This window comes from Empidonax traillii, unplaced genomic scaffold, assembly GCF_003031625.1.
Source record: "Empidonax traillii isolate 1590-97213 ecotype Southwest subspecies unplaced genomic scaffold, ASM303162v1 scaffold1:size7828297, whole genome shotgun sequence".
Classification (NCBI taxonomy): Eukaryota; Metazoa; Chordata; class Aves; order Passeriformes; family Tyrannidae; genus Empidonax; species Empidonax traillii.
Genome location: NW_020955194.1, coordinates 4,131,356 through 4,156,808, shown reverse-complemented (window position 1 = coordinate 4,156,808; position 25,453 = coordinate 4,131,356). Strand labels below are relative to the sequence as shown.

Genomic DNA, 25,453 nt, shown 5'->3' with positions numbered 1-25,453 from the left:
CAGCTGAACTCTTTACGAAACATTTCTGAAAATATTTAGTATTAAGCCTTGAAATTGTACAAACTTTGATGTTCTGTCAACTTTTACTTAGTGAAAACATAGCTGGAATGTTTGCTTTGCTGCCCACTTGCACTGTTAAGAGCATAAAACTGAGGGCTTTATCCTCACTTAGATACCAAATAGATTTTACAGATGAGTCCCACCTCGTGTCTTTTTCCATAAAATGTATTTGAATGGGTCAGCTCAAAGCCAATTTACTGCAAGCATTCTCATTCTCAAGCAATTATAGCCTTATTTTACTCTGAATTTCTTTTCCTCCTAAGGCAACCCACAAGACAGAAGCTAGTTCTTACTCTCAAGAATATTCAGAAGTCACTTTCAAAGCTATAAAAATCTACTGAAGCTTTAGCTCCCTGAAAACAAACAAACAAACAAAAAGTACTTAAGCAGATTAAATTAACAACAAATGCTTTTGAGATTTCCTTTAGATGTATTTCAATGTTTCTGCTTCAAACCTGAAGAACAACTTGCATGGCTGAAAACAGGTCTAGTATTAAAAATTAATTTGCTAATGTATAGAGCAGAAGGTCACGAGTTTTCCTTCACTGTTTTTTGTTAGGTTTTTCATGGAGTTTTATTTTACCAGACAGCAGATGCTGGGGAAACAAGGCTGAAACAACACAGGCAGTGGAGATAAACTTAACACACTCACACTGAAACACAAAGATGGCTCATTCTCTACTCATGGAACAAGGTTATAACTGTCTATTTCTGTTTTCTGAACACGTTTAACAAACAGGCAGAAAAAAAAGTTGGCAATCTTTTTTCTTTTCCTCTACTTTTGTAAACTTCCATTGACATTTTTAATGCACTCGAAGTCTTTTCTTAGAGCCTGAGCACTGTACTTTGATGTCTTATGAGATAAACTCCACTTGACTCAAAGCCTGTGTCTCTTATCTTCTCACTCTGGGGTTTCGATGACAAATAAAAATCCTTAGCCTGCTTTATGCAGCCATCAGGTCATGATCTTGTCAGATCTCATAAAACAAACAAAACAAATTGTAGTCAATACTTCAGACAGAAATCACCACTAAAAAGGAGCAAGCAAAAATCTTCTAAACATAAGAATGCATCTAATTCAATATTTAATCTCCACCATCTTCTCTTCTAGTTTCTCCCTTGGTCAGTGAGCTTTTGTCCTGACTAGTTAGGGTCAAGCATCTGTCAATGATGGTTAGAGCAAACCAGCATCTTCCACATCCTAGCTACTGCACATTCGAACAGGACCACTATAAAAGAGCTTACTTATTTTCAGTTTTTAGAACTTTCCCTGATTATTTTGTAATTTTTGTTTTAAATATGGAATCACTAGAAGTATAGAAATCTGGGTTCTTACTAATTCATGAAGTTACCCTGGACTGGGAGGAATGACAAAACCAAAAATTGGATATTTTTTTGTATCCAGTATTTCATAACAAGTCAATCTACTTAATTAATATTTATCTATTTCTTTAACTAATATTTATCTACAGTCATTACATTTGTGAATAGACAGTTCTGTATTTAAAACACAGGACTACTAAATTACAATTTACATGAAAATTAAACTTGAACCCTCAAAAAAAACCATTTCAGGTTAAAATTTCAAACTTCCCTTCCAAACCTCATTCCAATTTATACGAAATGCCAAAATCATCAGCTTTTCTTCCAGAGAGTTGAACATCCTTTTGTAATCCAATTAGTTTGGTGTCTTGTCCTACTTCTCTTCAGGGATGCAAATAAACGGTTTCTCCTGTGCCTGATCTCTTCACTTTTTTGTAATTTTAGAAACGTCATAAAATCCTGCTTAACAAATCAGTGTTGTAAGCCATACACTTTTAATCTTGTACTTTGTAGCATGTCCAGAAGAGTTATCAGTTGCAAAATCCCCTTCCCTCTACTCACAAGATGCTTTTCTCTACTCTCTTGGATAAGAATACGTTACGACCCCATCAGCCACAAGCTGAAATTTCTGATCTCTCTGTCCTGTTTCCTTGTTCTTTCCTTAAAATTACTTTTCAGCCTGTGTCTGCTACACCAGCCATTAAATGTGTTGTCAAGCATCAGCAGTTATAAATAGAAAAGATTTTTCTCTCCTGATTGGGACAGAGCTGCGTATCATTCAGCTGAACGACACATCACTGACGATGAAAGAAGCTTTGGCTTGATCTCCTGTAGAATTCTAGGGTGGTTTTTTGGGTGGGGTTGGAGTTGGGGGGAGGGTGTGTGGATATGGACACAATGGGGAAAGGATAGATCCTAATCAGTAAATCCCAATTTCTCATATTGGCATCAGAATTATGATTATTTAAAGAAAAAAGTTGAATTTAAATTATATTTTCAAATTTATTTTCAGTTCTTTCCACAGTATTTTTATCAAATATTTGCAGAGTTAATATAGCAATATTAAATGAAAAAAAAGTAGATTCAATTCCAGTTCTAAATAAATAACTCTCAGGTGTGCCTTTAAGAATATGTTTTTAACAATAACATGAAAAGAAATAATAAAGCATGATTTCCTGATTCTCAGAAAAACTTTCTGTGCTAGTAGTTATCCACATTCTTGTTGAGTGGGCACCCTTAATGCTATTCTCACAGGTATACTGCTTTAATTTATAGAATGTAAAATATAAATCAAAAAAAGACATTTTGTCTAGTTCCCTACACTTTATAAACATGTAATATCTTTCAATATGTAAAGAGCTCAGTCATGCTAATGCAGGAAAAATCAAAATTTAAACTTCATTCTTCCCACATGCAAACACAATGTCCATGAGTAACCAACATCCTCTAATATCATCTCTGAAGGACAAGAGCTATTGTTCTTGGCAAATTGTGGTTAATAAGTGTATGTCACATTTATTTACTTTTTCCTTTTTGATTCAGAATAAATAATTATATATAAATTATGTGAAACAGACTAGTTATTAAGAAGATGTGATTATTTATGTTCCTTATTTTTCAGATTTGACTGGCCATAACCATCTAAGAACTACATTAAAAAGATCTGACATTGCTTTTGCAAACTTTTCCTGAAAATTTAATTCTCTCTACCATGCTAAATTCAAAGAGGTTTTTCCTCTAATTTCATTTTTTAAAGAATTATAGTGGATTACTTCAGACATACTTACCATAAACCTCCAAGGTTATTCCAGTTACAAAACTAGACATATAAACCCTTTACAATAAAGTTCTGGATACTTCTTTTAACATTGTCACTTGATAAATCTAATTGGTTCGTATGTCCCAGGTAGAAATTGCAGTATTTTTCTGTATAGGTAGACTCCACTGAAAACAATTTATAAGTTAAATTCTGTTTTAACTGGTTCTAGATAGCTCTCCCCACTTCATCTGCACATGATTTTTTGGGAAAGCTGTAAAACACTAACACATTAAGAAAATGCTGCAACCCTATTACATTAAAGGCTCAAAATGATGCAAAAAGACAGATATTTGTATTCCTTTTTATCACATGAAGAATATCTTGTCCTTGGAAAGGAAATACTTCTACGCTTTCTTCTTCTGAAGAAGTTATTAATTCAGGGTTGTTACTTTTATGTTGTTACCTTATAACCCTTCCTCACATAAGGGTTATACTTTTTCAGTAAAGGTAATCAATATGTACAGCTTTTAAAAATGCTTTTGCATAACATGGCAGGATAAACTTTGCTCTCACCTGCCATTTTATGTACATGAACATGAGTAACTCTAACATTTCAATGAATATTTATTTAACGTATTCCATGTAACGTTGCTTGAAAAAACATTCTAATATTCCTCAGTTTTTAATCTTGTCCTTAAAGCATATGATGTTACAATTCCCCTAGCGCAACTTTCATAAATTTAGTGTGCCTTAAATTTTGTATCAAACCTAAGTCATGCAGAGGGACAGTACTTCAAATGACATTGAAGATTGAATTACTTGGTATACGTAAACTGGAACCGATGTATGAAAGCAGAGCCCTTCAAAATGCTGCAATTTAAAATGAAGTGATGATGCTTTCATGTGTAAATATGCACTTAATATTGATTTAATTCAAAATTTTCAAGTTAATATAATACCTATAGGCAGGATTGGGGAAGAAAGGTGCTCTACAAAAGGAAAGTCTGCAAGATGAGTTAAAGTTCCTTTTCTTCAGGACTTGTCCTAAACTGGATAACGACTGTATCTCCACAGCCTTTTCCACTTGGAAAAATTTGGAAGCAGAAATTCGAACAGTTTTCTAAAATGAAAAATCAAAACCAAATTTAGGCCCTTGGAATTAGCTACTACAGTGTTCTGTAGCACACAAAGCTCTGAAAAAGTGTCTGAACTTTCATAAGACAGAAATCCAGAGCTTCTCTTTTTTTCTTCTGCCTTCAAAGCCATCTTTTCGAATGAAGATCACTACCTTATAGTGGCAACTCAGATTCCACTAGCCCTTGAAAGATATTCCCTTTCCCTAAACTTTCTTCAAAACTGTAAGGAGAAGAGAGAATTTTAACACCACAGACAGCTTATTTCAAGGAAATGGATGAGTAATGCTGTTGAAATCTTCCATTTTTGAAGCTCACTCTTCCATACTATTAATATCACCACAGCATGATGTTCTAACACCATTTTTCAGTTAGACACCTTTACTCCATAGACACTTTCTCATCTCCATCTCCCAGGTAACAGCCTCAAAAAAATCATCCAGCAGATCTGCTACATCCATGAGATTTGGAAGCTAGGAAATATCCCTTCACCTCAGAATATTCTTGATGTCCTTCATAAACTTTCAAGACCTTAATATGACCACATCACATCTCTCCCTTGTCCCTTGCAGTCTGAAGAATAAAATGTAAATCAAATAAATACAGATGTAAAAGAAGAAATAAATTTTAAAAAAATCAACAATAACACTAGTAATATATTTGGCATTAGAATCTATCTCCCCTCACCTTTTTGAGCTTTGCACGTAGCATGACATACACGAAAATAAAGTATGCAAAGTGCTGAACAGAAATTCAGTACATTTTAGCAACATAAGAGTCAAAATCTCACCATTTTGGGTTTTTCTTGGTGGGGGTAGGGGACAGGACAGCAGAGGGAAGGTAGGGAAGGGTATGTTCTAGTTTACTAATAGTTTGAGGAATAAATTCTGGAGGAAGAAGTTCAAAGGGCTGTCACAAATCTTACTAAGATACCTCCAACGTAGCAATTAAATGTCTTACTGTGCCTTCTTTAGTGAGAGCATGAAGCCACACGCTGAAAGAACCTCAGACTTTCAGAATAAGCCACTGAATACTCACTGAAGAGGTGGGATGAGAGGGACGTTTAGGAGATGAAACAATCTGCTACATAAGCAATCTGTCATCAATAGACCATGGAAAACAAACCCAGTAGGTTTGAAGTACGATGGTCTGTATGTCTGGGAGTGACCTGCACCTCACCCATAATGTGTCACACACCTTTCTCAAAACTCTGCCTTTAAGGTACTATCTCATTTCTCAACTGCTGGCTCTATTATTCTTCATTTAGATGATTGTCATGTCTCAGCTGGTTAGCTCAAAATCAGACTGGCATCATAAGAATCTTTGTGGTAATCTATGGGAAGATGATACTTTTTCAGTTACTGCATTATGGTTTTAGAAGTCTGAATAGCAAGGAAGAAGAATTAGAATTTTTCACTCATATGAATAAATTTGATATAATTGGAGATTATATAGTGAAGTGATTGTTTAGAATACTAACACACTTTTAAAATACTGTTTAACTTCTAATAGGAAGATAAATTACATTTGTTTTAAGACTGTTATTTGATTAGTATAATTACCTAGTTCAAAGACCTGGCAAAGAAAGAAGCTGAGGTTAAGTGGAGGAGATACTTAGGATAATCTAGTCAAAGACTAGAATAAGGACACAATTCCAAAGGGCAGAGAGGCAAGAATACCTCAAGAAATAAAAAAATAAAATAATTATTAAAAAAAAGCTAATTGTTATGCAATTATGAAAAGATTTATGAAAAAAACAGAAAAACTAGTACAATCAATATGAATTTCAAGTTCAGAAAACAACTTCTGCTAAATAAATAATCTTTTCGTCTTTTCCTTCAGGAAGATTTTAAGGAAACGCAATGCTTACAATCTTCACGCACTCCAAAGATTCGTACCGAAAGTAACCTCTCTATCTCTGCTGGAAAGAGCAACAAATGGTGGACTTTGAAATATGCAAAAAGCATCAGTGCAATTTTACAATGGTAAGGGTAGGGAAGAACTAGGACAGATAACCTAGGCCATGCTGTCTTTACTAGTAAACAACTGTGAAGAACATCCTAGAGGAATGGTTGTAAAAATCCTCTAGGAAATAAGTTATATCTATCAGGTTGTATCTGACACCCTCACATTCCACAAAATGCCTCCAAACACCCTCATTCACAGCCATCATCTGCAGCTCACATGACATGGAATTCTTGGCACTTTGTTAACAAACACAGAGCTAGGACTGTGCTAAACCAATGAACACAAAAAAATTACGTGCTCCCCTTCCCTGCTTCCCCCTACACCACAAAACTTTTAAAATTATTCAAATTCTTAAAAGGTTTTTCCTAAAGAACTACTGTTTTTTCTCCATTTGCCGTATCTGCTTTTGTTTCTATTGCACATTTTAAGAGGGTATAAGCTGAGACTTATGCTAGGAAATCACTTGCCAGGTGAACAGCTTGGGTAGCTGTGTGACACAGACGTTTTAACATGTCTGAAAAAGCAAGAGCCAGCTCAGAAGTTGTGTATGTGCAGTCATGGTTGATATACCCTTGGCACAGTACAGTAAGTTATACCCAGATGACTTCCAGTCCTGAAATTCCTTAAAATGACACTGAAGTGTTTTCCTCTTCCATGTCAGAATGAAAACAAAACAAATAAAATCAAGAGAGAAAACCTAATTGGTAATAGTTTGGGTTTTTTTTCTTTTTTTTCTTTTATTTTAATAGGTTATGTCATATTACATAATTTACGTTCATAAATTTAACTTTTTGGCTACTAAGAATACTTTAACATAGAACATTTAACATCAAAGGACTGTAGCCAGAAAAATTAAAATACGAAATTAGTATGATTTTAGAATTGTTAAAAATCTTTTACTGAAAAAACACACCATAATGTGTAATTAGCTCCTGTTTTCAACTCTTGTTTCAAACACAAATTATTGAATAAAATATAAATGTACATTAGTAAAACATACAGATTACATAAGAGTACATTAGTTAAACATAATGTCCTGTGAAAAGCTAGAAGTCAAAAAAACCCCAAAAGACAGCAGTAAAAAAGCATGTATTCTTCAGTCTCAGAAGTCTGTTCACACATATGCCACTTATTTATCATGACAAATATTTATTGCAAAGGCTTAGCAAACCTTTCATTTTGAAGTCTTAGCAGCTAAGGCCTGTTAAAGGTCCTTAACAGCCCTCCAGGTGTTATGCTATCTAGATGTAATATGCTGTGGTGAAATATATTTCATATTCTTTATTACAAAATTCCAACTCATATTTTATTAATGTCAACTTAACATTTTAAAAATAAGCTTAGTGAAGAAAAAGGTATCCCAGTTTTCTCTAGTGTTCTGTCAAAAAAGCAAATAACTGCTCTTATGAGTTCCTGCACATGCAAGGAGCACAAGCCTTTCCTTTGAGAGGCAAATTGTAGAAATTATCCTGGAATTTAGAAGCAATGGTAAAATCAATTGCCTTATTTCCCTAAAAGTTTTATATCAGCCAGTCTGGAATTCAGCAGCTTCAAAAAAGACCCAAGAAAAGGCAAGCACATCATATCTTCATTTTTAATATAGAACTTAATTAATATCCAAAGAATTTACCACTTCTAGCCATCAGGAAACTAATTTGACAATATTTCCTGGAATAAATTTGTAACTGAACCTTTAAATTTGAGACAAATTTCATTTTATTATGTGTAGGTTCAGAATTCAGTGAGAAGACAGTTCACTTCCAGACAGAGTTGACTCTTAAGTTATCTACCATATTCAGGTAGGCTCAGGATATGCAGTTTCCTTATAAAAACATGCTAAAACACTAAGGCTAGGAATGCCTCTTTCCTAAGTGAAGACAAACCAGAATTACAAAAAACATACTCATGCACCATACTGAGTGCTTCCTGACTGCCATGCATTAGAAAAAAATTTACTCTGTATTTACTGAACAATTTTTTTTTTTTTTCCAAAAATACAGCTGGTATTCTAAAAATACAAATTTAAAAAGCATTTTATCAATTCTAATACAGTCTTACTGCAGTGTTTCATAGAAACAGAGCTAGGCAAATGCAAAGGCATGAAATCTGACAAGTGTCTTTTTTTTTTTTTTTTTTCCAGAATAACCCTTTTACTTTAAAAGGAACCTTTTAATTAAGTTCGTTGGAATTTGGATAACTTTCCATCCTAAGCTTTGCCATAGAGTAAGCACTTCCCCTCATTCTCCTAAGGTAAGGCAAAATGGCAACACAAAGCAACACCACACACACAGAAAAGGCAACATTATTCTGGGATAAAAAATATGTCTTTCCAGGAGAAGATATTAATAAGGATTTCTGCTGAGCAACCAGGTCATTTTAGGAAAACTACGTTTATTTCTCTATACATCCATAAAATAGAAAATGACTTATATGAAATAGAATCCTGAACATGATGATGAAGTGAGCAGATTTTCATTAGATTTCAGAAAACCTATTGTAGAGTTGTGTGAGCAATTTATGTTTTCAATAAAAAAAGAAATTATGAAGTAAAACTCCATTAATCTTCAAGTAGAGGAGTTTTATGTTCATGTAATTCCATGCTAAATAAAACCAACCCTTCATTAATTTCATAGATATTGTCTGCCATGTTTACAGATGCTGAACTTAATCAGGTTGTTTTTATTAACTTCTCAATATATTGGTGGGTAAATAGGCTGTAGATAAGCAATAAATCCAGAGAATTTAGTGAAATCAATCCCCTAATTCTTCCTAGCATTCAATAATAATTAGTATATATATCACCTGTGCTATTTAGGAAGAATGCTTCTTCTTTCATAGTATAAGTTTACTTTACTATCTTACCAGAAATGCTAATCATATTTTTATACTTCATTCTAATCTAAAAAAAACTCTTGCTCTCTGATGACAATGTATAAAATACCATCTCTCTTTTGCCACAGTGGGAAACAGTGGTTCCCTAATACCTATAATTTCATAATTATGCCAAAAGCAATTAGGATTCCACAGTACCCAGAGGGAAAGAAAAGGAAATATTTTGACAGAGACAGTAGAGACCATAAGAAATAAAGCACTGCAATGAACAAGAAATATCTCGTCTACTCAGACAAATTGCCAGAGTGATCCTTTGCTGGTTAGTTCAACAAATCTACCTCAGAATTGAATGTATGGGAATGCAGGAGTGTTCAGTGTCTGGGATAAATTAAAAGTCAGGCAATTTATTTTGCAGCTGCTATAGAAGTAAAAGTCCAGCAGTAAATTCCAGAAGCAAATTCCAGCAGCAGGCTAACAAGTGGACAAGAGGATCTGAGATAGGTGAGAGTTTCATCCATGAAGAAGCCATGAGGTAAACTGAGATTCTTACTAACAGAAAAAATTACTTACACAATCACAAATAGTCTTCAGTAACAACCTACTTATAGCTTCAAAATCAATGACAGTAACACACAATGCAAACCTGTCCAGTTATGAAAGTATAGCAGCACTTGTAATATAATACTAATAACAACAACACATGGGTGTGGAAGGGGGTGCCCGATGGTAAAATAAAAAAAGTAAATTGGATTGGAAGGAGAAATATGCTTTATTTCCTCCCATTTGGAATTATGCTCCCTGTCACCCTAAAACCAGAATTTGGACTCAACCTAACATTTTAATTGATATTTCTGAGTTACGTATTTTTCAGAAACTTACAGTAAATAAATAAATGCAGAAAAACTTTGCTCTGGATTTTGTGAATCTATTTATAAAATAGCTTAACTGTTGGATTGCCCTACCAAGCTCTGAGAATGTATATTCAACTCTTTCCTCCACTTGAACAACTGAACATAGACCTTGAAGGAAACTGTTGTCACCCTTAGATAATTTCACTGATTATGCAGTAATTGGAATATGTCATAATATTTAGATCCATGCAATAGATTCAAGTAATTACTCAGATAGAAAGAAGCCAAACCATACTATAAAAGACTTCTTAAAAAAAAAAAGAAAAAATCACATATTTGATTTGAACTCTACTTCTTCTGAACTGTCCTGTGTATTCGGCTGTAAAGTTTGACTTTTTCCTGTTTTCTGGCTCAGTGAATACTTTCACAGGTCATAGCAACTGAAGCAACGTGACAGAGGAGACTGACAGGGACCTTCCCTCTGTCCTCTCCTCACATCATTATCTTCATTCCCAGACATGCTTCTACAACTGTGAGGAGCTAGTAAATATTAGTGCTCTTTTTCATTACCATTATGTGCTCTCTGTGTGCTTATAATTCATTACTTGCTAAAGGGTAAAAGAATAATTGTTTGTAAGCATGATAAGGCAGGAAAGGCAAAATCATGACCTAGATAAAGGGCATGTCAAACACTCAAACCTAGTGACAAGGGCACAGGCTGTAAAGAAATTACTACTCTGTGGCTCATTTCCTATTTGCTTTCAAAAATGTTATGTTTTTATACCACTCTGAATGTGTTCTGTCATACACTACTAGGAAGGGTTTATACCTGAACCTGTCATGTGAGCCCTATAATGAGCCCCTCTCATTATTTCTGCTAGGGATTTTGTTTTTCAGAATATTTTTTTGTTAAAAATGGGCTTCTAATTGGCAAAACTCCACACACACACATTTGAGGTCTGCCAGACACGACAGAATGATGTGTTTCTCAGTAATATAGTTTATAGCATATACAGACTTTCAGAACAAGCACAGTGCACATCACAGACACCTGAATTAGGTAATAAAATTTAATCTGTTTATATGCAAATGCAATCCTACACGCCATGATATCCAAAAATATACAGATGTACAGGTTTACAAGAGGAGTGACTAATTTGTGGTTAGTGCAGATGCAACATTACTTGCCTTCTCAGCACAGCAATATTAAAACACCTGCTGCATGAAGGATGATACAACCTAAAGTTCACCAGCAGCCTTACACTGTGAGCAGTTACAGATTGCTTTTGCTGTTAATTTTAAATGGGCTACCACGCTTTGTTTGCACAAACTTTTAATTGCACACGTACCATGCCCCACAAAGTTCCACAGGTCCTTGAAGCATCGCTACATCTGAATGGTTTCGAAACAACATGTTAGTTTATTAGGGGAATCAAGCTGTTCTGAGCCTCTAAAGGGCACAAGGAAAATGCATGACATCTAGCAGACTACAGTACTGCAGAAGGGCACCTACTGAGAAAGCCAGCAATAATTGAACCATCTTTTTGACAAAGGAAAAAAGTACAAAACAGTCTAATCCTTAATGTTCTACATATGCTAAACCATCCCCAAAAGCTTGTATGCACTAACATAAGTAAAGCTGCAATTGCCAAAATGCCATTTAAAAAAAAAAAAAAAAAAAAGAAAAAAAAAAGAAAAGAAAGAAGAAAATAGAGAAAAACAAGTTGTGGTTGGTATTTTAAATTTGCAAATATGCATGCATATTTACATAAGGATTATTTTCTTTGGGTAGTTCTTCTGAAACTTCATTTTTCCCCTGAAGAGAGAGACTCACAACAAACTAATCTGAAGGTGGAGAACACCATGCTTGAACATACAGTGTGTAGATTTGGCTGAAAAATAGCTTAACTACACACTCAGCATTTATGGGGTAGATAACTCAAAATTACTTTTAAGAACAGCCCTGTTAGAAAGACAGTAATTCCAGAAGTAAATATTCTGGAATGTTGTATATATCAGTTATATCTTGACTATATTAAAGGTATGTGAATCATAATACTTCATTAACACTGAATAAATCCTATCATTTACCATTGTATACTCAGTTCTTGCCATCTTTGAAAAATATTATAATGAATAATTATTTTAAAGCCTTATTTTAAATTTTGGGTACCCTGAATACTGTTTTCCTCTTAATCACCTTTAACAGTTGCTAGAACAAAGACATTCTATCATTATCTTCTTTATGTGAGTACTCCAGCATGCTACCACAGATGTTCAGCTCTCAGGGATTGATTTAAAGCCTGGAAGTCCAGGAGGACATGTGCAAGTATCATTACCTTTCAAAGGTCTCAGTTCCTCAAAGAACCCACTCAAAAGCATATTTTTAAACACAGTGGGAAAGACTCTAAACTGTCAGAGATGTATCATAAGAGCTACAATGACAACTTAGGCTACAAAATGTTGCCTGTCATTGAAGACCTGGTTGAAGGATAAATTATTTTTAAAAAGATAATTAAAATAGGCTTTGCCAAAATGAACGTCTGGCCTAAATTCTTTGACTGCACATTTTCAGCATGGTCTATTCAGAAGTAATGTATCTTTTTGATGTTATGCCTTTCAAGTACACAGAAATTCAAACACTTGGCAATGGCATAAAAACCTAAATGCGTTCCATAAGACAAACACAATGGAAACTATAATCTTTTGATAAAGGGAATGCCTAGGGCAGCCACACTAAGACAACAGCACATGCAAAACTCCCATGTTGTACAAACAAACATCCTGTATCTGTAGCGCTCACAGAGCGCTCTGTGAGACATCACCGCTGGCAGGAACATTAAAAAGCTGTTGCTTAAATGCCAGCTCTGTGCTGAGACTTGCTGCTGGAAAGACAGAGAGGGTGAGGGATTCTGGGAGAGGAGAGGGGGATTTTCAGTTGCAGTGCAAGCCTTAGCCATTGCAGCAGGCACATCAACTCCACACTTTCCTCTTTTCCTTACAGGGATTCAGATTCCTGAGGATGCCTGGGCTGGTCTAGCAGAAGCTGAGCCAAACATCCTCCCTATTGCCCACAGGCTACACAGCAAAGAGCACAACACAGGGGCAATTGCCCAAGGGCAGTTCACTTCAAGAAGTTACCATGAACTCCATAGTAGATTAGAAAAATTTCCTCTAATTTGAGAGAAAATTTCAACAAGTGCAGGAGGCTTCACAGCATTTAATGAGACTGTGAAACAAACACCTATTAATGGCTAATATTTGTTTATGATTTTAGCACTTTATTATACAGGAATATCTAAAGATAAACCCTGCATGAAAAACAAGCTGCATCCTACTTTTAGTCTTAGCAAACACTTAGCCTTGTTTTACTTCTGGCTCCCATGAGAAAAAAGCCCTAGGACCTCTTCTCTTCAAAGACAGAAATACATTTTGGAAAGAACTAAAACCCCATGTCAGTTTAGAAAGGGGCAGGCCTCTGTCACTACATCTGCTCTGCACAGATTTTACTGTTTGGGTTTTGATTTGTTTTCTTTTTTTACCCTGTGGTACAAGGCAGCATTAAAAGGATTCATCATGAGGAATCACTCTGATTTTCACTGCAAGGACTAAATGTGATTTTTCTTAAATACATCTGGAGGAGAAAAAGAAATCATCAATAAATTTCAGGATCATTACCTTTTTGTAAGAGCATAATGAGTAATTTTGATAGAAATTATAAAAAGGATATATAAAAGCTATCCTAGAAATCATTATGTTCCATTACAGTCACACTTACAATGTAATTTGAACTAGAAAAAAAATAGCAAACAGGTAAATAAACACATATATACCTACATAATGTGTAGGTGTGTGTGTACATAGAGATTATGGTGTGTATAGCAAGCTAGTATTTTCTAGTCTGTTTAAAAGGAATAATTTTCATTGACTGACAGCAAGACAACAAAGTTTGATGTACTTGTGTTTATCAATAGAGACTTTTTCCTAACCCTATTCAGCTATGGATGACCTCATACTTGTTTCGGCTGATGTTGATTCAAGTTTGCATATTCATTTTTTATACATCTCAGGTCCACTACTTTCTGCTACAGTCACAATAGCCCGTGGAATTCTCAGCCCTGGGATGCACTTCTTCAGTGTGTGATGCCTCTGGTGAAAAGTAAGGGTTTTGCATTCTACTAGTGGTGTGCACCTTGCAATTAATAGTTCCTAAATCTTGGAAATATCCATCAATCATTCTACTATGAAAAGTCATACAATAATTAATTTTTATGTAAAAGTACCATAAAAAATAGAGGTGTAAAAGAAAACTGTGTAGGATGAAGTTAAGACTCTGCTAGTTCCTCTTTGAAGTAAGTTCAGAAGAAGACTATCACATATGTTAGATCAGATCTTGTGACATTCCATCTCTATTTAGCTGTTTTCAGCAGGTACTTCTCCCAGTTGCAGCCATTATAGATGTCTTGTACAAATGAATCATTGCGATGACGAATTATGTTTTTTTACAATGACTAGAAGCATTTGCATGATTTAAGGGCGAGATCAAAGCTTGCTCTTCCTAGGATATGGACACTTTAAGGGTTTATCTTCTGTACTGAAGAAGCAATTCTATTGTTACACGACACTGTACTAGGGGAGAGTCATTTCACGTTTAAGTCCACTAAGGAAAGCAATCCTAACAATGCCCTAAACATTGCTAGCAGTCACGCAACTTGAGTTAGCCAAGTATACTAGAAACATGTAGGTTACAATAAGGCAAAAATACAACTCTACAGTAGTACAAAAATACCAAAAGATGGCAACTGAAAGACATGATGTAGCCATATACGAATAAGCTGTGCAGATTGCTCCAATTACCAGTGAAATCCTCTGTGAAGGAGTGACTGTACCCATGTAAATTAGCGCACAGCAAAAAAGGAGCTGATCTGGGGCTGATGACCTGGCCCCTCTCAACACGTTGCGAGACTAATGTTTCATTGCATAAATTTATTGTATTTTAATGTACTAAACATGTTCGAAAAACATTTTAAATTTACAAATCGAGCAGTCAATCTCACATTATTATTATTGGGGATGTAAAACAAGCAAAAGGCTTATCAGTTATAGTAATAGTAAACTGTGAATTTACACTGGCTTTTCTACCTAAGAGCAATGCCCTCAATTCATATTGGTGACAGAGACAGTACTGAGACTTAAGCTTTTTTCTTACTTAACTTTCTATTTTCAGTTACTTTCAATTAAAGCCTTCACTAGTTTTGGACTGATGATTGCTTAATTTGCAAAAACCTCGTAAGAAAAAATGTTTAATTTACACAATAGAAGCATAACTAAATTCATGAATATTTGCAAGCTTTCAGTAGAGATTCAAAGATTATCTCCAGTACTTCCCTGTACTTGGCATCACTCCTTATATTTTTTTTTATGATTAATTCCTCTTAATATATTGAGATCTATAATTCTCATCTCTACTGCATTGTCTGCATATATCATCTTAATTTAATATTTGTTAAAACCCTTCTTCTGTAAACTTGCAATGATGTGCTGTATGAGTTTTAACTCCAAGCAACTTCCATGTTGCTGTATATGAAAATTCAGATAAAGAAGCTCTTTGTAGGAATCGAATGCAGGAAAATATTCTGGGACCTTGAAAACAGTGTACGCTAAATATTGATAATTTCTTTCTAACTGGTTTCTTATGGGTTTCCTCCTATTTCTAGCTCTTCTTACACCAGAATTTAAAAAAACAGTACTGTTTAACACTACTAATGTTCCCATTAAACATACTAAACCAAAGAACTGAATCTGTACTCTCCTCACAAAACTCTTTCTTTTTAAATATAGTTTACTTTTATTTTTCCTTTGGCTTTCAAAATCCTCTATTTGATTTTTCTAGACTTCTTCTCAATCCCTGTTCCTATATTTGTCAAGCACTGACTTGCCTTTTGCTTCTTTAATTATAATTTATCTGCTGCAACAGTTTTATCTATATTATAAGCAAAGGGAAAACCTTAGACCTTTTGTCACCTTATTAAAACACCATTTAGTCATGTGCCGCTACATTACTCTAATTTCTATTCTAAACTCACATGTATTATGAACCATTTGCACTAAAAAAAACATTTTTGAAGATTATACAAGAGCTACATAATCACAGAAAAAACTTTATTATCTTTTGTTAGTTTTAACTACAGATGTTAAAAAGCAGCAAACTGCAGACCACAAAGAAACTGCACCCGTAATTTGAACTGTATAAAAAAATGTGTTTCAAAATTCACATGAAATATTTAGCAAAGAGGAGTGTGGTAACAAATCTGGTAGATCAGAGAGACAACGCATATTAATTCATAGGGCTCTGGTTTGTGAGGAAGAAAAGGGTGTGTTTTTTAAATAGTTCCCAACATTAAGGTACTGGTATGGTCAGGGAGAGTCACTTCACTTCCCTGGGCTTCTGCCTTCTTCCTGCCCTGCCTCTGTCATGTCTACATGGATTGTCAATTCTTGGCATGGCTTCATATCAGAAATGGATAATAAACTCTGAGTATCTATGTAGTGTTAAATACAGATATTAATAGACTATAAAAGAACAGACTTTCTAATATTCACAATGAATTAACTCAAATTCTTATTTATTGATAATAAAATTAGCTTCTAATTCCTTTTAGAGCTAGATCAATTCTAGTTTTCATCTATCTAAAAAATACAGTTATAAAGAAGACAAAGAGATCTACAATTGCAAGCTCCTATCAATTTTCTGAAGTCTAAATATTGGCTAAAACAACTCCTTTTTCAGTTTAAAGCTTTTCTTGATAGCTTTGTTTGCGAGAAATATGCTTTAGTCACTCAACACAATATTTGATAATTTAAATACATACCAAATTAGATATTAAAGGCACAAAAAGCATAGTTCTATAGACAAAGTTTTACTTGCAAATATAAATAAGAAAGTGGAAAGAAAAAAAGAAAGCAAAACCAAAACCTACCTTTGTCTATTTGGTGTGCACATTTACAATCACAAAAAGTATTTCTCTGGAACATTTAAAATCTCAGAAGTAACGCAGGAACTGTTTAGAATAAACTAGTTGGTGACAATCTGAAACCAACCAGGTATATTTTCTCTTGATTTTATTGGAACTGGTCAAAAGATCATTATCTATGACTGACAATTAAAAGGAAGTTTTTTCCACAGCGGAATGAAGTGGAGCAATATGAATTTCAGAAATGCTCTGCTTTGACATCAGCGCTATTTATATTATCAGATAGTTATAAAGAAAGCATTAAAAAAATTCTCCAACAACATGCAACAGTGACATTGTCAAAATAAAAATAAAAAGAGGAAAAGAAAAAACAAGCTCAGATTAACATTTCATAAAAATGCTTCAAAAAACATAAGAGGAGAATTTCATATATTTCTGGAATAAACATTTGACTTGACACTGTCTTTAGGCATGTGGCCTGGCATAATAAATATTCATTTAATTTAAAACAAATAATGACATAATTTTATAAAAATTGACAATGAATTTATCCATAATAATAAACATACCACTGTTTGCTGCATCAAGAGTTTGTGGTGTCTCTGTTGGCAATTTCCGAAGGGTCTGTTCACCATCTGTCTTCTCTGGTGAGCTGTTGCATTGAGACTGCTGTTGGTCTTCATCTTCAGCAACAAATGAAATTACTCCTAAAACAAATAGATACCAGGTGTTATATTATGCAGGCATTAGCTTTAAAAAAACAGACTGCCAGACATGTACAAGTATTTCCTCAGTTCAAAATTAATAAAAAAATGAAGTAAAACTTCCTCTCCAGGTGTCAGCCATCCAATTATAATTTAAGGTATTTAAAAATACATCTTGTGTGAGTACAAGAAAATTAACCATTTTTCCTCCTGAAAGTGCTTTTCTACTTACCTGAACAGATCCATAATGAGTACCTGGAAAAAATCAGTAATAAGAAATACAAGCAAATCCACTTCATAAAAATTATAAAATATGGTGATCAATAACATTACTTTTTTCCTAGTTCAATTTCTATGCACAGTCTTGATTCCTTCTGGGGTTTTTCTGTTTTGTTTAATTTTTTAATCAGAGTGTCTCATTCTAATGCTCTAAGACAATGAATGGAATAGCAAGAATATTCCTGTGAATCTGGTTTTGCATTGTATGTTAAGTTGTATACAAGTATTTCAGGAAAACAAAATATAGAGAGACTGTAAAACCAGGATTTTCAAGTTGTTACTTGTTTAAAGTGTCTTATTAAGAGCTTGGAAAAACTACTAATATTGGAACTTTAAAAATTCTAAACGGACAATCAACATGAGAGTAAAAGAACAACTGGATTTGAAAACACCCACATCTGTCGGAGGGTTTTGTTTCTCCAGCTTTGAGTGGGATGGATGTGTGGCAACAGATCACACGGCAGAGAGGATGTGCTGTGCTTCCTGAGGAGCTGAATTTAGCACCTTTCTAGCTAATGGAACAGCTAAAGCTAAACAGCAAGGCTCAGGTGGGACCTGGAAAAGGGAGCAGCAGTGAGGGGGGAGATGGCACCACACAGGTCACAACACTTGGCTCAGGAAGCCACTGTGACTTTGGCAGCCAGGAGCTGATCAGGCCTCCTGAACAGACACCTGTACACACCAGTCTCATTTACAGTTCTCGAGGATTAACGTTTTCCCCCCCAGACTTCTGCAAAAAGCTGCATGGAACTAAATGGTCTGTAAGGTCCCTTCCAATTCAAACCATTCTATGACTCTTTTCATTTTAGGGGGGTTCAACCTTAATCAAACGGCCTCACGATTACTTTTGATAGTAACACTGTGCTAGAATGATGTTACTCTTAAGAGAAAAAAAAAAAAAGGCAAACTGAACATAACTGAAATCAAATGTTACCAGGAAGCCTTGAAAAACACAAAATTTGTTCCTGATACTCTCACTGGTAGCTACTGCAGGTGGCAACTTCAAAATTATAAACATTGAAAAATTATTTCTGCTCAGAAGTATTAAATTATATAATTACAGGGGAGAATCTCTTTTCCTTTGAGAGACAGAAACTGGGTAGCACACGTATATACATCAAAGCTGAAAACAGAACCCTCCAAAAAATGGAAATGGATTTGTATTTAAATCCAGAGGAGCCATGTAAGTTTAAATTTAAAAACATTAGAATCCCAGATTTTCTTCCCTCTGTTAAAAAAATGTTATAAAATTCAAATAAATGAAACTAAGAATAAAATAAAAAATAATTAAAACCAAAAGAAAGAATTTTAAATCACAAAATTATACAAATTGCTAAAATTACTCCCAGTAAATAAGCCAATAAGAAATTGGGTCCAAATAGAATTATTGCAATTTGAGGAAATTATTGATTTTTTTTTCTTAATTTTGAAAGATAAGGTAGATGTGTAAGAAGAATTGAAAAAAAACTATTATGGAAAGCTCAGAGGAATGAAGTCTGAAGAAAATACTCCAGGTATATAAATATTGATGTAAGAGGACATATTTAATGGCACTAATAGCTAATGGATCTTAGGATAAACACTAACTAATTAATCTGACTTTATGTCTCAATATATAATCCTACTATTATTTTGGTCAATTCAAGCACCATATTAGAAGACAGAAGCAAAGTCCAAGAGAGCATTCATTAATTTTAAATATTATCCGTACCATCAATATGTTTGAATGATATGAACAATTATAAGAAGCTGAGTTAAAAAATTTAAAATTATAGCTTTAAAATTGATGGAAAAGACTTGGCTAAATGCTGAAGATCAATACATTCATAAATTCTAAAGACTTCTTACAGTAAATAATACTTTGTTAGAGTTCATTTTAAAATGTTAGTAACTTTTCCTTATAGTTCTTCCTTGCAGTGACAATGGGGATTTTCTTTACCAATTGTCTGTATTTCAGAATCATGTAATGTTCATGTGTGTGGGGGAGAAAGAGGGCCCAACATGAGTGATCACAGTTTTAAGTAAGGAAATGGTAAACCAAACAGTGCCTTTTTTTCCCTGCCCTGCTCTCAAAAGCATCAAAATAATGGGCTGAGCCACTTTGAATAATTACCTTTTATTTGCAGCAAATATTGGAATGCTTAAAAAGTTCCAAAAGCATAAATTGCTAATGCTCAAGACTATTCCAAGAGCTCGCAGAAGAACTATGGTAACGAAAAACTACTTGAATTGCTAAACTGCTGTGCTGATAATCCAGCAGTGGCACGATCAAAAAATCAGTGAAGAATTGCAGTATAATCGCTGACACTCAATTTTCCTTCTTTATGGAAAACAGATCTCAAACAAACAGAATTAATAGCAACAAGGTTATAATCTTGATCGATAAAGGTGACTGGATTGATGTAGTGAATTCAGATCTCTGCAAGACTCTCAATTAAATCTGTCAAAGTATTTCAATAAAAATAATGAGTTTTACTACAGATGGTCCAGAGTTTATAACTCAGTTTATCTGCTTAATCTTAAAATATTCATAAATCGTCTTTCGTAATTTTCATGGGTACCAAAGTATCTACTACTGGCTCAAAGCTATTTAAATTTTTTATTAGGGGAAAAAAAGAAAATCATTGTTGGCAAGAACTGCAAATAACAAAAGAAAAAAGTGCATTAATTTCAAGTCAAATACAAAATGCAGAATCCTTATCAGCGAGGACAGTACATAGTATTGCTTGAGACTATAGATTAATGCAAAATATTTTCCTAGGAAATATTCCTAAGCAGAATACCCTCCTGGTTGGAGAGGTAATAGTGCAACCCAGTGAGCACTAGCGGAGATCAGGATAGCAGATGATTCATAAATATATTAATTTATTCAAATTATGGGCTACAAAAATACTCCTGTCAAAAGATGTTTTGCAGGATGGAATAAAAGAGTTTTATACAGTGAAGAAGAATAAAAAGCACTTAGCACTCTATGAAGTAATACTGGAAATGTGCAAAAAATGCATCAAAAATTAAAGATTTAAAATAACAACTATAATAAGAAAATTTACATTTTTTTCATAAGGTTCTGCTGAGCTTGGCTTCTGTGTCATGAAAGGGCTCTGGTACAGGAAGTTCTAATCCTTCTGCTGTGAACCCCCTCTCACCCTACAGAACCACTGTTGCTTACACTGACTTCATCAGAGGCAGAGGTATCTCATGTTTCCTTATTGACGCCATAGAAGAACCAGTAAATGATCATTTGTTGATGCACAGCTCTCCTCAGACGTTTGGGGTTTCCTCTTGTATCTGGTTGCTCCGTTCTGACTCGTGTCACACATTACACAACAACGTAACTTGCCAAAATGTCATGGCTGACAATTCTCCAAGTGTACACTCAAAGCCAAACAAAACTTCTTGTACATCCCAGAGATACAATTCCCACTGATTCAACTGGCCACAGAATTATGCCATCATCAACTGTTTTAAAAAACAACATTCCTCAGCTCTCCTTTAGCATATATATGGGACATCAAACTTGCATAATAAGGATACTAAACTTGCCAAAGCAATAATACAAGTATTCCTAGAATTATACTGAAAATAAATAATTAAAATTTGCATAGATTGAGGAAGTTCTCCTTTTGCTGATACCTCATTCCTTTAAAAGCTTTCTTGGTCAAAACATCATTGTAAATTTTCCAGCTTTACTATCCAGTATTTAAACTTTTCATATAACTACAGTCCATGTATTAATACCAAAGCCTTGTTTTATATTGCTTCAGATAATATGTATCCCTTTAAAAGGAGGCAGGCTGATTTATTTCCCAATAAAACTGTAATTGCAACACCACATGTTACACTGATTCATTGGTTATATACTACAATACTCCATCCATGAATACAATTAAGAAAACAAGAAATACTCAGTGTTTTCCTTTCTGTATAATTTAAAAGGAGTATTTCAAATATCTGTGTTGTTCATGATTATTTTCTGCTGCAGAGAGATGATAAAGGTCCACAATTTCCCAGTATTTTAACTGGAAACAAGAACAGAAGGCTGCATGGGATTCATCACACAAATCTGAAAAGATACAGAAATGTTTGGATTGTGGTTTAAATATACTTACATGAACATAATAAAGTTTTGGGGATAGGATGACGATTTTTATCTTTTCTCATCTTGTTGGTTTTGGTGTTTGTTTGTTTCTTTTTTTTCTGGCCAACAAAATCTATGCATAGTTGCTATTATAGAAAAGTTTCACAGAAGATATAAGATAAACTAAAAAGATGAGTGTAATCTATGCATGCTATAGTTTTGGTCAATTTTTCTTCTTGCAGTTTTTCTACTGACAAAAAAAGAATATTTACTGTGGGTTAGAACAAACTTTATAATCTCTATTTTGCATACAAAAACCTCTATAATGAGACATATAAATTCTACAGAGTTTCTGTAAATACCACTCACTACTTGTTAGTATACTGGGAATAATGAATTGCTCCCTGCATCAACGAAAAAAATTCAGAATCAGCTCTAAAAGGTATACCTGGGAGAAAAGAGCAAGTGGCAAATCCCACTGCCACCTATGATTCATATACTGGCTTTTTAGCATTTAATAAAGAGGTGAATTGTTTTCTTTACAATTCTCACTGTCTCTTCTTAATATGACAAAGAAACTCCAATATGAAAGGGACAGCAGCATGTAGCTCCAACTGCACTAGGATAGATGGAAAATGCATGCCAGGAATCATCCTGCCAGGTGCTGGTATATATGGATAGAGGGGCTCTCCCTCAGTGAACTCCAACAATCCAGCAGAACCATTCAGGGTAATCAAGCAACCAGAAGAGCCTTCTAACTTTTTCATTATTACCAACAAATTAGACTCAATTCGTCAGGGTGTCACAGGTGAAGAGGAAGTGCTCAAAGCAAAGGTCCAGGCAGGTGCTGGAAATATGGTAAAAGCCACAAGAAACTACAAAGATGGTCTTCCTCCCTCATATGTTTTTATGATTCCATTGAAATTAGAGGGATCAGTAGATCAAATTGCAGAATTCCAGCAAACAAAGAAATGGGCAACGTTTGTGGTTTTTTTCAACAACAGTGTTGAAAGGAAAATATTATTAAAGAAACAAGTTCAATCCACTCATTTACAGACCAGACTGTATTGGCATGATCTTCACCATCTCACTGAAACTGTCCTACAGCTGCATCTTACAGGCCATGGCCTGGAACATACTGCCCTTTTTCCTCAATTTAAGCTTCATAAGCTCCAACTAGCATGGAAAATTGCTGCCTACTAAATATAGGCATAGTTAAAAAACTAATGAAAGGTGATATATAAAATTAGAAAGCTCCTTTCCAAAAGCTAGTTTTTCTATGGATAAAGGGGCCCTGAATATAACAGGTGTGTAGTTTTTCTGCACAAGACATATTCATTCAAGCATTATGAGCTTTGGTCTATTCTGGAAAAATTCTGATCTGTTCCATGGAAAGCAGAAACAAAAATTTTATAAAAGATAAAGGAACTCGTAGAAGATGCTTTATCAAGCCTAAAGGAAATTGCTCTATTACTTAAAAAAGAGGTTGCTAAAGAATTTTACCTAATGACAGAATCTTGTGTGAGGTGTTTATTAGCTATAATTTCTGTGCTGAAGCTGTCATGCAGCTACAAACCAGCTGAAGCATATAATATTAGCCCTTTATTGGAATTCTTCCAAATGGACTTTTGAAAAGAACTGGGCCCACTTTTATCTTAGCAACCATAAAACAGCAAGACAGAAAGCAAAAGAAGCATAATTTTGCAGCTATATAATTTTGCAGCTAAAAGGACGTCGAAAAATGCAGACCATTTGCTCAATACAACAACTTACACAGTAAAAGTTCTTTTAGTAGAATTTATTTTATTATGACGAAAATAGTACTAGAACACCAAGTGTAGAAAGTTTTATACTTATAAGTTAGGAAGTTCTAAACTTGAAATTATCCCTTGTCATTATGATAGAGTCTTCAACTAGATATCTAAATAGTTGTTCTTTTTAACTTGCAGGATAAAATCTACTCGCTCTGTGGATAGCTTTTGAGAATTGTTTTTATTTTCAATCATTCAAAATGTTGGCCCCATGGATTATTTAATTCTTCCTAAACAAAATCACCAAACTGAATAAAGAATACTTTTCTTGGGGGTAAAAAAAAAAAAGTTATACTTTGCCTGTAGCATTTTGAACCAACAAAGGACTTAGATTCCTGAGTCCTTACTAGTTCCCACTTGGATCACTTACATCTAATCTGGGATCCTCAAGCTTCAGCTGGCTGTTGAAAAATCCTGAAAGTGCCAAAAATACACACACATATATATATATATATATATATATATATATATATCAGCTTTGAGACTGAAGTTTCACAGGACCTGAAAATTCTGCTTTTGAGAACAAACATGACTTCCCAGACTCACTTGCACAGTGAGCCTTCCACTCTCCTTTAAGTCACCAAGTAAGCACTTCCTAACCTGTTACCTTAGACAGAACAACTGGTAGTTAGGTTTATTTCAAACCTAACACCAGACAGCAAAGTCAGCTGCTGCCTTTCAAACCTGTCACAGTGGTCTCTTTCTTGCCTCCACTCCTCTTCCCTCTACAGCAGCTGAATGATTAGAGAGTGTGCCCAAATTTCTGTGACATAACCAAAACTGTCTCTGCTTCAGAGGAAGAATGAACATGATTTCCTGAGGCAGTGATTAAAGCAAGCACTGAGCCAGGGGGTGGACTGTAGATAACTGGGCCCTGTCCTTTCCAAAGGCTAACTTTAGCCTTCTATGAAGTTATTTTAAAGTGTAAAAATAAATGAACTTTTATGAGAAAAAGAGCATGTTCCCAGCATTTGAACCAGCAACTTTTTGTCTGGTTAGAGAGACTGACTGTTCTCTCTTTTTTCACTCAGTGAACATATAATACTTTAAAACACAATGGAAACTACTGTAATAGAAGTCACGGGAATGATGGAACATAGGAGATGTAGATCTGAACATGCCATCAATGTCCCTTTGAAGGTATGGCTTTTATCTCCTGGTATTAATTTGCTGTGTGATGGATCCCTTGGAGCCTCTTCTACTAAAACTTTCAGTATATATAAAAGAACTGGGGATTTTCTAAGGCAGAAGAAGAGACTATTCCTAAATCTTTAATGCTTAAAAAAAAGGCATAAGTTAAAATTAAGCATATACTCAGTATTTCCTGCTGCACATTTTTGATGATCACAATTTCATTGAAAGCTGACTCCTATTCATATAGAATGATTTTTTTCTCAGGGCTACAAATCAGGGCACTGAAGTCTTCCTATGACACTAGGCCAAGCTTTGCTACAAGTATTAACTTCTTTGCACAAATCACCTGTGAATTGAGATGGCATTATTACATATCAGATACTAAAAACAAAATGGCTAAAAGAGCAAAGTAATTTGGCATCCTCAGGGACAAGACTTAATAGCTTTTTAATGCTGAGAAACAGCTGTCATTAATCTCAATTATCTAAGAAGGTAGCAGAATCAAGTGTTTGGAGTTAGGAACTCACAAAATCAAAACTATATATGC

The 25,453-nt window shown here is 34.4% G+C and overlaps 1 protein-coding gene across 1 annotated transcript in view; it reads right to left on the bottom strand.

Moving 5' to 3' along the window:
- The window catches only part of CFAP47 (cilia and flagella associated protein 47), a 281,400-nt gene that overhangs the window by 119,783 nt on the left and 136,164 nt on the right, over positions 1-25,453 (bottom strand). The window contains exon 51 of the mRNA XM_027894062.1: positions 17,470-17,607. Coding sequence (XP_027749863.1) covers positions 17,470-17,607 — 138 coding nt within the window. The remainder of the gene's footprint in view (positions 1-17,469; positions 17,608-25,453) is intronic.